This window comes from Canis lupus, chromosome 1 (assembly GCF_011100685.1).
Source record: "Canis lupus familiaris isolate Mischka breed German Shepherd chromosome 1, alternate assembly UU_Cfam_GSD_1.0, whole genome shotgun sequence".
In the NCBI taxonomy this organism is placed as follows: Eukaryota; Metazoa; Chordata; class Mammalia; order Carnivora; family Canidae; genus Canis; species Canis lupus.
Window position 1 is genome coordinate 81,865,548 of NC_049222.1, and position 17,416 is coordinate 81,882,963.

The 17,416-nt window shown below is 36.3% G+C and overlaps 1 protein-coding gene across 6 annotated transcripts in view; it reads right to left on the minus strand.

Annotated features, from left to right (window-relative positions):
• Window positions 1–17,416, minus strand: part of VPS13A (vacuolar protein sorting 13 homolog A) — a 235,292-nt gene that overhangs the window by 25,608 nt on the left and 192,268 nt on the right. For all 6 annotated transcript variants that reach the window (XR_005354104.1, XM_038527037.1, XM_038527040.1 and 3 more), the window contains 8 exons: window positions 13,015–13,128; window positions 11,642–11,787; window positions 10,349–10,430; window positions 9,185–9,298; window positions 8,251–8,326; window positions 7,999–8,162; window positions 7,420–7,465; window positions 7,191–7,314 (listed from right to left, as the gene is read on the minus strand). Coding sequence is in view for 5 of the 6 variants with exons in the window: in XM_038527037.1 (XP_038382965.1) it covers window positions 7,191–7,314; window positions 7,420–7,465; window positions 7,999–8,162; window positions 8,251–8,326; window positions 9,185–9,298; window positions 10,349–10,430; window positions 11,642–11,787; window positions 13,015–13,128 (866 nt within the window). In the remaining variant the exon portion in view is untranslated. The remainder of the gene's footprint in view (window positions 1–7,190; window positions 7,315–7,419; window positions 7,466–7,998; window positions 8,163–8,250; window positions 8,327–9,184; window positions 9,299–10,348; window positions 10,431–11,641; window positions 11,788–13,014; window positions 13,129–17,416) is intronic.

Here is a 17,416-nt window from a genome sequence, read left to right on the forward strand (position 1 = left end):
CAAAATAGAAGATCAGCAAGGGATTAGAAGATTTGAATAACACTATAATTCAACCAGACCTACAGACATCTATAAGAGAGAACATTTAATTCAGCAACAGAAAATGACACATTTTTCTCAAGTGCACACAGAATACTTTCCAGGACAGACTATATATTAGGTGCTAAAACAGGTCTTAATAAATAGGAAGGTACTGAGATTTACAAAGTATGTTTTCTGGCTACATAGAATAAAATTTATAAAAGAAGGAAATTTGGGCAATTCACAGATATGTGGAAAATGAACAGCAGAAGCCTAAATAACTAGAGGTCCAAGAAAAAATAACCAAGGAAAGTAACTACTCTGGAACAAATGAAAACAAACACAACATACCAAAACAGGGTATGTAGCTAAGACCGTGCTCAGAGAGTAATTTATACCTGTGATTGCCTACCACTTAAAAAGATCTCAAATCAACAATCTAAAGTTACACCTTGAGAAAGTGGGGGAAATAAAAGCAAACTAAACTCAAAGCTAGCAGAAGGAAGAAGTAAGAAAATTAGAGCAGAGACAAATAAAAAAAAACAATGGAGGGAATCAATGAAACCAAAAATTGGTTCTTTGATAGTCAGCAAAAATGACAAATCATCAGGTAGACAAAGAAAAAAAAAGAGGGAAGATTTAAATTTACCGAAGAAGCAGACAACTGGATTCAGACTTGCATCAAGAGACTGAATTAGTAATCAAAAAACTGACCAGAAATAAAAGTCAAATCCAAATGGCTTCACTGGGTGAATTTTATCGAATGTTTAAAGAGAAATTAATGTAATTCCTTTACAAACTCTTTCCAAAAAATGAAGAGAAGGGAGCACTTCCTAATCATTCTATGAGGAAAGTATTACCCTAATACAAAACCAGGCAAAGATATCACCAAAAAAACTACAGCCCAATGTCCCTTGTGAATACATATGTAAAAAAAACTCAACAAAATTTCAGCAAGCTAGGGACGCCTGAGTGGCTCAGTGGTTGAGCGTCTGCCTTTGGCTCAGGGTGTGCTCCCAGGATTTCGGGATTGAGTCCCACATCAGGCTCCTGTGGGGAGCCTACTTCTCCCTCTGCCTATGTCTCTGCCTCTCTCTGTGTCTTTCATGAATAAATAAATAAATAATTTAAAAAAATTTTCAGCAAGCTAAATCTTAGCAGGACTAAAAAAGATTGTATACCATGACCAAGTGGGATTTATTCCAGGTATGCAAATGGTTCAACATATGAAAATCAGTATGATACTATATTAATAAAACAATGTCAATTTAATTAATACACATAAGGCATTTGACAAAACCCAAAATCCTTTCATGATATAGGCACTCAAATGCAAAATAGAAAGGAACTTCAACCTGATAAAAAATACCTACCAAAAAAGCCATGGCTCATATCATAATTAGTGGTGAAAGACTGAAAGGAGCTAGATAGGTACGATTGCTCTTGGTACTTGTATCCAACATTGTACTAGAGTTCTAGCCAAGGTAACTAAACAAGCAGTAGCAAATGGCATTCAAATTGGAAAGGAAGAACTAAAATTACTTTTATTTTTAAATGGCATGATTTTATATATACATAAACTTAAGGAATCCAACTATTAGAGCTAACAAGCTTGGTAAGGCTGCAGAATAAAAGTTCAATATACAAAAACTAGTGTTTTTATGTACTGGCAATACATAGTACAAAAATGAAATTAAAACAATTACATTTATAATAGCACTAAAAATAATACTTATGAATACATTTAAGACACGAATACTGAAAAACTATAAAACATCGCTGAAAAAAATGAAAGCCCTAAATTAATGGACAGCCATTTTTATTGATTGGGAGACTAAATATGGTCAGGATGGCACTAATCCTCAAACTGATCTTGACTCAGTACAATCACTATTCAAAATTCCAGCTGTCCTTTTTGGCAGAAATTAACTGATTCTAAAATTTATATGAGGGGGATCCCTGGGTGGCTCAGCAGTTTAGCGCCTGCCTTCAGCCCAGGGCATGATCCTGGAGTCCCGGGATTGAGTCCCACATCACCACTCAAGTAGGGAAAGATCACTCAGTAGGGAAAATGTAGTCCTTTCAGCAAATGGGTGCTGGGACAGCTGGATTTGCACATGCAAAAGAGTAAGTATGGATCCAACCTCTCCAACCTGTCATTACATACAAAATTTAAAAATTAAAATGAATCAAAGACCTGAACATTTAAAAGAGCTAAAACTATAACTCAGTTTTAGATGTAAATTTTCATGACCTCAGGCTAAGTGATGCTTTCTTAGGTATGACAGCAAGAGCATAAGCACAAAGAAGATAAATCAGACTTCATCAAAAAGCACTAGCAGAAAAAGCTAAGACAATACACAAATAGGAGAAAATGGGATCTAGTTTCCAGTGTGTGTGTGTGTGTGTGTGTGTGTGTGTATACACACGCACACACACACACACACACACAATATAAAGAACTCTTAAAATTCAACAATAAAAACAAAATCAGCCCAATTAAAAAACACAAAAGGATCTGGTAGACATTTAGCCAGGAAAGATACAGAAACGGCCAATAAGCAAAATGAAATGAATGCTCTGTATCATTAAGAAATGCAAATCAAAACCACAACATGATTTTACTTCATTCAATAGACTATTTTAAAAGATCAAAATGGAAAATAACTAGTATTAGAGAGGATGTGGAGAAATTGGAAACTTCTACATTGTTGGTGGGGATATAAATTAATGCAGCTGCTGCGGAAAACAGTTTGGCAATTCTTCAGAAAGTTAAACATGGAGGTTACCGAAATGACCAATTCCACTTCGAAAGAAAAACTGACAAGAACTGAAAGCATATGTTCACATAAAAACTTAAACATTGTTTTTAGCATCATTGTTCCTAACAAAAAGTTAAAACAACCTGAATACCCATCAGCTAGTGAACACATAACCAAAGGTCATCTATTCATACAAAGGAATATTTAGCCATAAAAAGGAATGAAGGTCTCATTTATGCTACAACATGGATAAAACTTGAAAGCAGCATAATGCTAGGAGAGGCCAAACATCGTATGATTACATTTATTTGAAATGTTCAGAATAGGTAAATCTACAGACAGAAAGTAGAATAGTAGTTGCTTCCGGCTGAGAGGAAGAGACATGGTGAGTAACTGTTGACAAACACAAGGTTTCTCTGGGGTGAAAATGTTTTGGAATTAGAAAAATGCTGACAGTTGTAGAATCCTGTGAATGCTAAAAACAACCAAAATGCACTTTAAAAGGCGATTTCTTAAGTATATGAGTTTTATCTCAATTTTAAATAGACTATATTAAGGTATATAAAGTAGCATTTAAGATTTCTGGGGTCTGTGGGAGGGAGGTAGATGAGTTGTGAAAGGACAACTCTAAGTATCTATGTGGTGCTAGAACTGTTTAGTATCCAGACTGGTGGATATGTGGACATACACAGGTGACAAAATTGTACAGGATGAGAGCATACAAACACCAATGAGTGCAAGTTAAAGTGAGGACATCTGAATAAATTCGATGGATTGCATCAATGTCAATATCCTGGTTGTGATATTATACTAGGTTATGCAAAATGTTACTAGTCTAAGATCTAGTATGTGACAATCTCAATGGTGGTTCCCGAAGAAATCAGGCTAGATCCCTGAACTTCTGAATGTCATTTTATATGGTAAAGTCTACGAGGATGTGATTAACCAAAGGATTCTGAAATGAGGTGATAATCCCGTGTTATCTGAGTGGGCCCTAAAAGTTACCACAAGTGTCCGTAGGAGAGATGCAGAGGGAGATGAGGCCTACAGAGCAGGTGATATGGAGAGGAGGGCAGAGCTTGGAGTTCTATGTGCCACAAGCCACTAGAAGCAGGAGGAAGCAAAGGGCAAATTCTACCCCTCTGAGGGATTATAAAGTCTTGTTGCCACCTTGCCTTCTGACTTCTGGCCTCTAGAACTCTAAGAGGATGAAATGTTAAGGGTGCAGGCCACCAAGTTCATGGTAATTTGTGACAACACCCAGAGGGGCACAACACACTGTACAAGGGATCTTTCCACATTATTTCCTCCAACTGCAGGTGAGTCTCCAATGATCTCAGTTAAAAAAAAAAAAAAAAAATCCAACCTACCACAGGTCAAGCAACATTCTAAGTGCTGTGGAAACAGACTAGAGATACTGCATTCACAGAACTAATTCTAGCAGGACAGATAAACAAGGTAAAATATATGTGTATGAAGTAGTGAAAAGAGCTAAAGAGAAAGGAAAATCAAGAAAGGAAGGGAGATATGAAGTATCTGGGGCAGGGTAGGGGATACAATCAAATTTTAGGGTCATCATGAAAGACTTCACTGGGAAGATAGGTGATAAATAAAGAAGTGACACACATGACAGAAGAGTATTCTACGCAAAGCTAAGGAGTGGGTACAGTACCCCCATTTTAAGTTCCACATCTGTTTTTCAACTCAGAATACCCTCACATAAGATGAATGGGGAAGTAGGGATTTCCCTTTCCTCTTCAACAATAATATTAGCTGGGACTGTCTGTTTCTCAGCTTTGGGAACACCACGTTCTGGATTGTCCCCCTTACTTTAATGGTCATTTCCTTGCAGTCTCCACTGCTGGGTCCTCCTTATAGTTCCCCAACTTCCCAGTGTTAGATTCAAGTCCTTGGATCTATTTTTTTTTTCTCTTTTCTCTTCTTATTCCCTAGGTAATCTCATTTAATCTCACTTTAACTTTGAACACTCTGTTATAGACTCACACATTTCAAATTTTTAATTCCAGCTGCACCTTCTAGAACTTCAGACTCCTGGACTCAGCAACTACTTAATGTCCCCATTTGGACATCCGAGAGAATTAATATACTCAGAACAAAACTTCTAATCCACTCTTTCCCTAAATGGAATGACAATATGACATTTCCATCATTTCAGAAAAAACTTTAGAATTACCCATGATGATTTTCTTTAATATCTGATATCCAATTAATTAAGTTATCCTGTTATCACTAGATTCAAAATACATGTAGAATGTGACCCCATCTTACCATTGTCTAGCCTACACAGGTCTCCTCACCACCACCTCCCATCTTGATTATTCCAACAGTATCTTTTGTGTTCCCCTGTGTCTTTTCTGGTCCTCCTATGACTTGTTCTCAATATACACAGCAGCCAGCTCACATCATTCCTCTTGTCCAAAACCTTCCAATGTTTCTTGTCTCAAGATAAAGCTAAAGTCTTTATCATTGGCTTACCAGCCCATATGATCTGATTCCCTGCTCATTCTGCAATATCAACTCTTCCAACTCTCTTCTCCAACTCACTCTATTCTGGGGATCCTGGTCTTGCTATTCCTCAAACAGGCCTAGCATACTCCTGTATCAGGACTTTTACATGCTATTCCTACTGCCTGGAGTATTCTTTTCACATGTCTTACTCCCTTACTTCCTTCTGATCTCTTCTCAAATTTAATCTTACCAGTGAAGCTTCCCTCAACACCTTATATACAAAGATCATGACTTTCCTCCCCACCACTTTGGATGTTCTCTCTTTCACTCCGTTTGATTTTTCTTCATAGCATCTTTTACCATTTAGCACATCACATATTTATCATTTTACCTATTTTCATTTATTGCTCTCCCAGGAGAATGTAAGCTATATGTGGATAGGAGCTTTGCTAATCATATCTGTTTCTAGTTCCTTGGTTAAAAAAGTGTCTAATTGATACATATCTATCTAGAATAAAAAGTGTATCATCTTCATAAATAATATATGAAAATGCTTAATACCAATTATTCACTTCTCAAATTGCAAGTTAGTATTTTGATTCAATATTGTTTTTACACAGTTCAATTAGATTTATTCAACCATTTATATTCTTATATTTAATTCTCATAATCGGCTTCTCCTTTCTGGTTTTAATATCCTTCTTCACACAAGTACATCTTTAATAGTTGTTAGTCTTATTTTTATAAAAATGTTTTACTTTGCCCTTAATCCTTAAAGTAATGCAGCTCAGTACAGATTATAAAGTTTCAGAAAAACAGAAGGTTATTTTATCAACTCTGGGCATATACTAGTATAGCTCTCTCTCCATACCTTGAATTACTTACCTTTCATTGAGTTTTGTGCTTCTCTGATTACTACAATTCAACACATTCTATTTGTGACTCTAAAGTTACATGTAGAAGAGATGGAACCTTTTTTTCCTCCATCTTAATTCTAAATTATGAAACTAGTAATAGTAAGCAGTATGAAATATTGACTTAAGGGAAGCAGCTCATATGATGACATTACTATCTCTATAAAGCAGGAAACAAGAAATAGATTAGGGAAATATCTACCCACCTAACTTTTCTAAGGTCTCATTAGCATGAATTTAATCAATTATTGTATGTGGTACAAGTCTCTAGAGCACAGATAATAATAATAATGCAACTATCAAATTTCAATCCTAAGCTAAATTTACCTTGGAGGAAAAGAGAGCATGCTTTAAAATTATTTGCACTGGGCAGCCTGGGTGGCTCAGCGGTTTAGTGCTGCCTTCGGCCCAGGGCATGATCCTCGAGACCGGGATCGAGCCCCACAACGGGTTCCCTGCATGGAGCCTACTTCTCCCTCTGCCTGTGTCTCTGTCTCTCTCTATCTCTGTTTCTCATGAATAAATAAAATCTTTAAGAAATAATATAAAATAAAATAAAATAATTTGCACAAATGAAGAAAAATAGAGGAAATGTAATAGTTTCATAACAAAGTAAGATCATTAAGGGAAGGGGAACAAAAGCTGAATTTGAATCAGGAATATAAATGCCATTATTTCTTAAAAAGGAGACAGATTATATTTGCTAATTCTGTAACTCATGCGCGCGTGCATGTGTGTGTATAGCATTACATTATTATAATATACTTATAGTAAATAAGTTAAAGCTTGCTTAATTTGCCAAACTTTTCCTGTCAAGGTTGCTGGGAATGAATGACTAATAAAGGAGAACTCTATATAGTTGAAATGATACAAAGGCAACAACTTAAAAAGTAATTAGGAAAATCATATGCAACTTGCCATATTATAAGGTTCATTACTAAGGGCTTTGAGCCAAAGAGCTGATTTATTTTATTTCTTTCAGTTTAAGCACTTTACTCATTATCCTCCACCAAAGAGAATGTACCTTTTTATTCCCTGAAATGTACTGCTGGCCATGTCTATGATGCCTCCAGTTGGCCTTGCCACTGCTCCAACTAAACCTTTCCCAACACCTTTAAAGAAACCAGCTGCTCCTTCTTTTTGAGCTCCTAGAAAGAAAAGAAGACCAAGGTTAGGTAAGTAGATCAAGAATAAAAGTAGAATCAATTTGTGAAAGACCTGGTAATATGCACCACCCAAAGGAACATACTTGCCTTTGATTGGTTTTGTAACAATTCCTGTTATGCCACTTACAAAACCCTACAGGAAAAGCACAAGTGAAAATTTGTAAGACTTTCAACATAATGCTTTGAAGAACCAAGTCTGGCTTATAAAAAATTAGAGGAATTCTGCTTTCTAGATAGTGTAAGACTCTAGAAAGCACTGAAACAAATACATTTAGACATATATTGCCTAAGTATTTTAGTAAAACAGAATGCTTCAGAAGGCTACTGACATGTTTTATATTGGACACAACCCACTGCTCCTCCAATAGCTAAATAATACTTGAAGGAGTGCAAGTTAAATGTCTATTTTCTTATTCACAGAATGTGGCTTTAAAAGATATTCCAAGGGGCATCTGCATGGCTTAGTTGGTTAACTGTATGCCTTTGGTGCAAGTCCTGGGATCAAGCCCCACATCGGGTTCCCTGCTCAGTCTGGAGTTTGCTTATCTCTCTCCCTTTGCCCCTCCCTCCTGCTTGTACTCTCTCTCAAATAAATAAATAAAATCCTTAAAAAAAAAAAAAAAAAGATATTCTCTGATGCATTCACAACCCTAGGAAATTTCTTACAGAAACTAAGCCTTTTCCTCCACGAGTGATGCCTTCTCTAAGACCAGCTGGTTGCTTATTCATTGCTTCTCTTCTCTTCTGTTGGTAGTCTTCATCCATAGTCATAGCTGCCACCCCTTTAGCCATAGCATTAGTGATTTTGGAGGCAGCACCAGCTAATCCACCTAGCAGAAACAATAATGATTTTTAGTAAAAGCAAAGGCATCATTACTTGCTAGCATAATCATACCTGGTATGCATTTTCTTTCTTACCGACAGCTCCACCAACCAGCGCCTTCAGTCCTAGCGCCATCCCCTCCACAAACTCTTCAGGACCCTGGATGGCTCCCTAAAGGGTCAAATAATAATAACAAAGGCTACATTATCTTTTAAAGGTGAACTAATTGATATAAATGAAGACAAAAATAATGACAAAAAATAAAAATACCCCAGAGGAAGTGAACCTAGCAAAAAAAAATGCCCATTAACAAAATTCTCAGAGATATTTCATGACATTGAAAGTACAAAGAATAAGTTGATCCAAACTTAGGAACAGGACTATTTGCCAAAGTGTACAAAAGATGTTTGCTCTGTACTGTAAGCTATAGGATGAGAACATTAAGCACAAACTACTCTCGATAATTCTTGCAAAAGATGTAACAGCACTTTAATTCTTATTATTTTTTTATGTTTTAAATTATACTGTACAATATAAATAACAGTTTTACTTTTTCATTACCCTCTACATTTAAAAGTCAAGGTAGAAGAGTTTTAAATGTTTTAAAAGAAAATTTTAAGGGACACAAAACAATCATAATTTTTGCCACTGATTAAGATTGCTTTGCACAGTGTCTGCCTGCAGTTATTTTTACTGTCCCATACAACTGTGCAAAAAACAAGACTGCCTATCTATGGTGACCTTACTTCTATTATAGAGTGAAGTTTATCCACCTTTAATATTCCAACAGAATACTTAAAATTCAGTACATCTTAGTAAAGTGTTAAGTTTAAATTTTGAACAAAAAGGTAAAATTTCCCTCCAAATTTCTCAAAACCTCTTACCATCGTTTGCTACAAAAATTATATCTTTTTGTTGTATCTCCCAAAAGCTATTTATGCCTATGCTTCAAGTAAACAAATGGAATGCATTATTTATTCAAAAGTATTAGTGATATATTACACAGTGCAAGAGTTATTATTTTATTACCTGGTAAGGTTCATAAAAAAATGCTTCCACACCTTCAGAAAATTCTCTAATCAAGCCAAAGGGATTTCCCAAAACTTCAAGTCCAAGAATGAGTACATACATTTGCTTAATGGCCTAAAAATGAAATATGAACATTAATCATCAATCAGAAAATTTTTTTAATATTCAGTACACACATCCATGTTTTTTTTAGGCTAATATCCTTATTATCATTAATTTCAATTCCTACACCATATCACTCTATTCATCACTAGTTTTGTTTTTAAAAACTGATTTGGTGATAGAGTACTAGATATTTCTAATAACATGTTTCTATAACATGTTTACATAAAGCTTCAGAATATTCAAGATGTTTTCATTTTTATAACTATATGTGACAGTTGCTATTACCACCATCATTTTATAGAGTGGAGAAACATATAGGTCAAAATGATGCCCAGGGTCACACAGTAGATAAAGAGCAAAACTAGAATCCAAACCCAGACATCCTGAGTCAGGCATCGTGATATGACCACTATACAACTGTAGTCTCAGAGGCTCTATAAGTTATATCATAAGATACTGGAGTCTTTCTGAAGGTGGAAAAAAATCCATTAAAATAACATATCTAGCTGATTTGACAACACAATCACATTAAAAATAGCCTGTTCAGGGCAGCCCCGGTGGCGCAGCAGTTTAGCGCCACCTGCAGCCCAGGGCGTGATCCTGGAGACCATGGATCGAGTCCCACGTCAGGTTCTCTGCATGGAGCCTGCTTCTCCCTCTGCCTGTGTCTGCTACTTCTCTCTCTCTCTCTCTCTCTCTCTCTGCATCTCTATGAATAAATAAATAAAATATTTTTTTTTAAAAAAAAAAGCCTGTTCACCAGTTACTAATAGTTTCCCTCGATACTATTTTTCTAAAGTAAGTTTGTTGAATTAGTTAATATTTTACTTAAAGATGTTTATCCAAGCCCACATTGATCCACAAAAGACTTGTGTCAGCGGCTAAAAAATAAAAGGGCAAAAAATTGAAAAGTTGGCAGGGCTCAATTTCTTTCTCAATTCTGAGAGGAAAAAAAAAGGTTTAAGATTTTGAAATGGCTATTTACTTCCTTGTCAATACATATACAGATAGAGTTTCACTATATCAATCTGTTCCTTTATAAAATAATCTCAGACAAACCTGTTTTGAATAGTGTCTTATTACTTCAGACTGTAGTTCAGAAGCTGTATGGAACTGATAGTTGAGTTCAAAAAATGCAAGCCTGAAAAACACATATAAGTATGTGTGTGGGTGTGTGTAGGAGAGGAAGAGGGAGAAAGGGGAAAAGAATGTTTTTAATATTAACAAATGGTTTCATATTTTTTTAGAATTTTTCTCTAAAGCTTTCCTTTCCGTACATTTCCCATGCCAATCAGAAAACTTGCTCTTTCACATATACCTCTGCACATGCTGGTCAAAGAACCCTCTAAGAATCTCATGAAAGCTATAGATCTTATCTTCAGAAAAGCCACCAATATATACATATTTGCACACTTTTAGGGGATTCAGAGACCTTCTGGATCCCACTGATGGACATGGACTGTATTTTTCAACTATCCCGTCACGGCCCACACAGAAGACGTCTGACACCCTGAGAATGGAACAGGCTGCTCAAGAATGGCCAGGCTTCAGCTGCTGCAGGTCCTGTCTGACTAGCTGACAGCTGAGGAACCAAGGTGGGTTTACTGCTAACCTATTCATAGCAAATACAGATCCAATGCTTGGGAAGCTCTGTCAGCCGATAGGACAGCAGCTGGATGAGAAATCTCATCCTATTCCCAAGGTCTTCAAATTTATGTTCTTTAATTTCACAGTTATCTAACTTCATCTAGACTTAGAGTTACATCCTACTGGACTCATTGCTCCTTACTACTGTTCTTAATAACATTTCTCAGTGCTACCTAAAAAGGTCATTCTCACCTGAAGTCTCCACTAAGACTTTTCAGTCTCTGGTCAGATACTCTAATAGCTTCCATTATGATTCACATTAAAATATATATATATATACTATTCTTGGTTGTAACATTTTAGTGAATCCTTTCATCTCCCTTATCATGGCATTTACATTCATTTTGTTCTAGTCACATATGCTTTAAAGAATCTTGATCCTAGAAGCCTTGAAGCCACATGGTTTAAGCGGCATACCTTTGGTGTATACAGCTTCCTAGGAATCCCTCTCTAGGCCAGAAAGGCCTTAGATAATGCACAAACTTGTAGGCCTCTGTCCCTCTTTCTTAAGGAAGCTGTTTAATAATTATTCTGTTCATTAAAGGTGAAGGCTTTGCAGGTTAAATGTTACTTAAATTATATTCCATTTAACAGTAAAATCCGTATTTGTCTATGACCTCCAATGTCCTTTACATACTTTTTCAACTTGGAAAGTTTTCAGGTAAATGTAAAATGGACTTTTATAAATGTGAGTATTAAACATACTTAAAAACTACATCTTGGGCGTCTGTAAGAGTGGCACCGATACTCTTCAGCAAAAGATTTAAAGAATGAATAGCCACCAGTCCTTCATGTTTTTCTGAATCTTTGGCTTCTTCTCTGCCCGAACTCAGTGAAACACTTAAATGCAACTAAGGAGACAAAAGAGATAAAGATTTATAGCACTATCTTCAAAATGAGAATTTTAACTTTTAAAACTTAATCTTATTTTAAATTTACTACCCTAAGTAAGATTTCAGAGTTACCTCTATGTTGAAATTATTAAGTGAAAAATTAAAGGAATTTAAAATTGAATACAGCTCTTTTTAAATGTTAAATGCATGGGAATCCCTGGATGGCGCAGCGGTTTGGCGCCTGCCTTTGGCCTAGGGCGCGATCCTGGAGACCCAGGATCGATTCCCACGTTGGGCTCCCGGTGCATGGAGCCTGCTTCTCTCTGCCTGTGTCTCTGCCTCTCTTTCTCTCTCTGTGACTATCATAAATAAATAAAAATTAAAAAAAAAAATAAATGTTAAATGCAGCAACATAAACTCATGTGGTATTTAGGTTCAATCCAATTATTTTGGTAAAGCTATGAAAATAATTTTTATACATTTTAAAATAATATTAATAATCTAGAAGGTGAAGTTGATGAAAATAACTAGTGTTTCAACTATTAGAATTAAGTTAGCGTGTTGAAACCAGTTAAACTTTCACACTTTTGTATCATATGCATATACATCATATATATATAATAATTTTCTACAAGTATTATGTAATTCAGAAACTGTTAACATATTTAATTCCATTCAGTCTTCGGTTCTTAAATCAAGTTTATGAATTAAAACCGACAGACTATAGTTAATAATATTCTAGTGCATTATTTTAAAGTTGCTAAGAGAGTAAATAAATCTTAGAAGTTCTCAAAAGAAAAAAAAATTTTTTTAACACTGTATGGTGATGGATGTGATTATAATCTGACTTACTGTGGTGATCATTTCACAATGTATACAAATATCAAATTATTACCTCATACATCAGAAACTAATGTATATATCAATTATACCTCAATAAACACCTATGCCATACATAAAATTTTTTAAAATTGTCATTAAATAGTTAACAGCACTAAGGTAACATGTTAGATCAAGATATAAACCTACAAACACATTTGTAGGTGGCTCCAGTGTTATTTTCATGTAGTGAAAAATTGTTATAAGTAAAAATTTCAAACAATTATTCCTTTTATTTTACTTTTTTACAGAATTTATATACTATTAGCGAATAGAATTTAAATGCTCATCTCCCCAAACAGATCAAGTTAATTTGCTACCACTGAGAGATCAAGGATAATAAAAATGACTTATATTTCCCCCTACCTTGATAGGAGATATATGGAAATATTCATAGAGACTAACTTGTGATGAATCTACTAATGAAGCTGTTTTATATTCTTCTTGGAAAGCTTCTATATCTTTATGAAAAAGTTCAACCTATAAAGAAACAAAAAGTATTACAAACTTAAGGGATCTATCTGGATGAGGCATTTAAGTCAATAGCTCTGACACTGCATAACACTCCCCTGTGACATCCATTATTCCACACAGTTCATGATTAAAAATATATTGCATGACAAGGAAACCTAACACCTACTGGTAAAGCTTTGTCCCTCAGTCACAAACTGATAAGCCTATCTTCCTTGTTTCCATCTAATTCATTAAAAAACACTAAGCTTTTCTTCTTGGGATTACCAAGTTATCCCAATAAGGCTACTATAATCCAATCCATCAACACTTAGGAATATTTGTTTCTTTAAATATCATCATAGTCTATTTGTAGCTTTTTAGTAAATACTTCACTGACATCTACAAAGACCCATAATATAATAAAAAACGGGAAGGCACTGAAAATGATGTTGCATGAAGTGATGATCATGGCTTTCATTTCTGATAATCATCATTAATTCTCTTTTTAAAATTTTATTTATTTTGAGAGAGAGAAAGCAAGCATGGGGGCGGGGGGAGGGACAGAGGAGTGGGAGAAGCAGATTTCCCACTGAGCAAGGAGTGTGAGGCGGGGCTCAATCCTAGGACTCTGAGATCATGATCTGAGCTGAAGGCAGATGCCCAACTGAGCCACCTGGGTATCCCAACATTAATTCTCAAACACTCACAAATTTAAGTTACTTCTTTGTATTAAGAAATGGCTCCAACATACGCATTGTGCTCTATCATCAACAATATTAAGATGATGGGCTTATTAAAAGTATAGTATCTGGAAATTAATTTCTGGGATGACAGCGTGAAGGGCTCTTAAGACCAGTTCCCCAGTGACAATGGTGAAATTTATTTAAACAAATAAACATTTGAGGTGCCTCGGTGACTCAGCTGGTTAAGGGTCTGACTCTTGGTTTCAGCTCAGGTCATGACCTTGGGGTCATGGGATCAAGCCCTACATCAGGCACTATACTCAGTGGTTAGGTCTGCAGGGAGAGTATCCTCTCCCTGGCGGCACATGTTTTTTTCTCTAAAATAAATAAATCCTTAAAAAAATAAAAAGAAAGTATTTAAGGTTTCTATGAATGAACCTAATGGTATATGCAAATAAAGCATCTTTTCACAAAAATCTACAAAAATTTGGTTAAAAAAAGCAAATCTGTGGTATCTGAACAAGGATCACTCTCTTAGTTCCCCCTCCTAGTTCAACAAGCCTTCTTTAAACTCTAGACTACTACACTCAAGAACACAGAGCTCCCTCTCTGCCCAGTGTCCAGTTGGAATACTTACTTTCTAGGAGGCAAAGATATCAGCATTTCTCATCCTACCTCCAGTTACCAGCTGCTAATGCTACATTATGAGGGAGGTGGGTGCTTCCATCCTGCTACCAAGCCATTACTCGTGGAACAAAGGCTCTAACTGGGTATGAAACCAGTGAGAAAACTGAGTTCTGATCACTCTTATTCAACCCCCAGTTCTGAATCTCTGGTTCAGGTATTTTTCTCTGGGTGACAAGGAAACCTTAAAATAACTCCTAATCTTTTCCCAAAGAAATTGCCTACAACTGCAAGAGAGTGTTAAGAAGTTCAAGCCTGAGCTTTAGGAAACAGTGAATGTCAAACAGAAAGGTAACAGAAGGAAAATCACTGATTCAATGAAGATACAAACTAAACTGTAGGCCTCTTAGTTTTTATGAATGAAATGGGGAAAGAGATAGTATTAGAGGGATTCTCCTGGGGTCATAATTAATATCAAAAACTGATCTCCAGATCAGTTCCTCTGAAAAAAGCCCAAGTTTGATTGGATTAGTTTGCAGAGCAATTTATGGCCTAAGGTGTTGTTGGGAAAAAACAAAATAAAAAAAAGCAATCAGCCAGCAATTAGTGAAGCCCAATAGCTGGGTGTGGTTATGAAAAGAAAAGACGTCCTCTTAGCTCCAAAACCAGTCATTCCAGGGTAAAGGGAAGTATCTCAAATCCTCACCTCTCTGAGGAGCAACACCAAAAGCTTAACAATGAAGGAAAAGTCAGGGGTATGGGTAAGATAGAAGTCAATAAATACTGCAGGTCACAAAATGAACAAATAAGCTTGTGAGAGAAAGGAACCATTAGCTGGGTTTTATAGCATGTCATGTAACATGTCCAGTCTGAACCAAAAATTATAAAATATGCAAAGACATAGGAATGTCAGACTTAGGACCCATACACTGGGGAAAAAGTACACAAAAGAAATCGCATATGAGATGTGATCAGAATGGATTAAAAGAAAAACATGGCCAAGTAACCACTGTGAATATGTTCAAGTAAAGAAGATCTTATTTAGAAAAGTAAATTATGACGACCATGTCTTATTAAATAGAATAATATATCAACATGGAGGGAGAAAAATTATCTATTAAAAAACCTGTTAGAAATTATGGAATTGAAGGGCTCCTGGATGGCTCAGTCCGTTAAGCATCTGCCTTTGGCTCAGGTCATGATTCCAAAGTCCTGGGATCAAGCCTTACATCAAGTTCTCTGCTCAGCAGAGAGCCGGCTTCTCCCTCTCTCTCTCTCTGCCTCTCCCTCAGCTCGTGCTTTCTCTCTCTCACTCTTTCAAATAATAAAATCTTAAAAAAAAAAAAAGAAATTATGGAATTAAAAACTGTAGCAGGGGATCCCTGGGTGGCGCAGCGGTTTGGCGCCTGCCTTTGGCCCAGGGCGCGATCCTGGAGACCCGGGATCGAATCCCACGTTGGGCTCCCGGTGCATGGAGCCTGCTTCTCCCTCTGCCTATCTCTCTGCCTCTCTCTCTCTCTGTGACTATCATAAATAAATAAATAAAAATTAAAAAAAAAAGTAAAAAAAAAAAACAAACAACTTTAAAAACTGTAACAGAAATGGAAGATTCACTAGAAGGACCTTACAGTGTATTTGAGCTGATAGAAGAAATATAAACACTTCATTATATCCTAAATTAAATTCACTATTTCATTAGTGAACGTGAAGATAGTGTTCTGAAGAACAGAGAAAAGAGAGTCAAGAAAAATGAAGTCTCAGAAATGTGGTACATCATTAAGCATACTAACATACACAATATGGGAGTATCAGAAGGAGAAAAGAGAGAAAAAGAAGAAAAAAACGTGAAGAAATAATACCTGAACACTTTCTAAATTCAGTGAAAAACAGTAAGCTACATATCTGGGAAGCTAAATGAACTCCTAGTTGGGACGCCTGGGTGGCTCAGCGGTTTAGCGCCACCTTCAGCCCAGGGCGTAATCCTGGAGTCCCGGGACGGAGTGCAGGTCGGGCTCCCTGCACTGGAGCCTGCTTCTCCCTCTGCCTGTGTCTCTGCCTGCCTCTCTCTCTCTCTCTCTCTCTCTCTCACGAATAAATAAAATCTTAAAAAAAAAATGAACTGCTAGTACAGAAATGGAAAGAGGCTCACAATACCTATCGAACAAAATTGCTGAAAGTGAAAGACAAAGAGAAAATCTTCAAAACAAGAAGAGAAAATCAAGTTATTACATACAAGAAGACCTTGATAAGATTAATAGTTGGGGTGTCTGGGTGGCACAGTTGGTTAAATGTTCGACTCTGGTTTCAGCTCAGGTTGTGATCTCAGGGTCCTGAGACAGAGCCCCTATAGGGTCAGAATCTACACTCAGTGCAGAGTCTGCTTGAGTTTCTCCCTCCACCCCCTCCACAATCTGTGCACACATGCTCTAATAAATGAACCTTAAAAAAAAAGATTAATAGTTGACTTTCTAGCAGAAAGAAGGAGCCAAGAATACAGTAGGATAACATATACAAAGTACTCAAAGAAAACCACGTGCCAAGAAAGAATCCCAGTATGGCTACCTTTCAAAGTGAAGGGACATGAAGACATTTCCAGATAAACAAAAACTAAGAGAATTTATTGCTAACAGGTGTGCCTTACAAGAAATACTTTTTTTCTTTTCTTTGTTTAGATTATTTACTCATGAGAGAGAGAGAGAGAGAGAGAGGGGCAGAGACACAGGCAGAGGGAGAAGCAGGCTCCATGCAGGGAGCCCGACGTGGGACTCAATCCTGGGTCTTCAGGATCAGGCCCTGGGCTGAAGGTGGGACTAAACCACTGAGCCACCCATGCTGCCCACCTTACAAGAAATACTAATGGAAGTTCCTCAGGCTGAAAGCAAGTGACCCCACATGGTAATTGGAATCCAAATGAAAAAAAAAAAAAAATGAAATGGTAAAGACAATTATGTAAAATGGTAAAAGTATATAATCTTTTCTTCTTCTAATTTAAGAGCAACTGACTATAT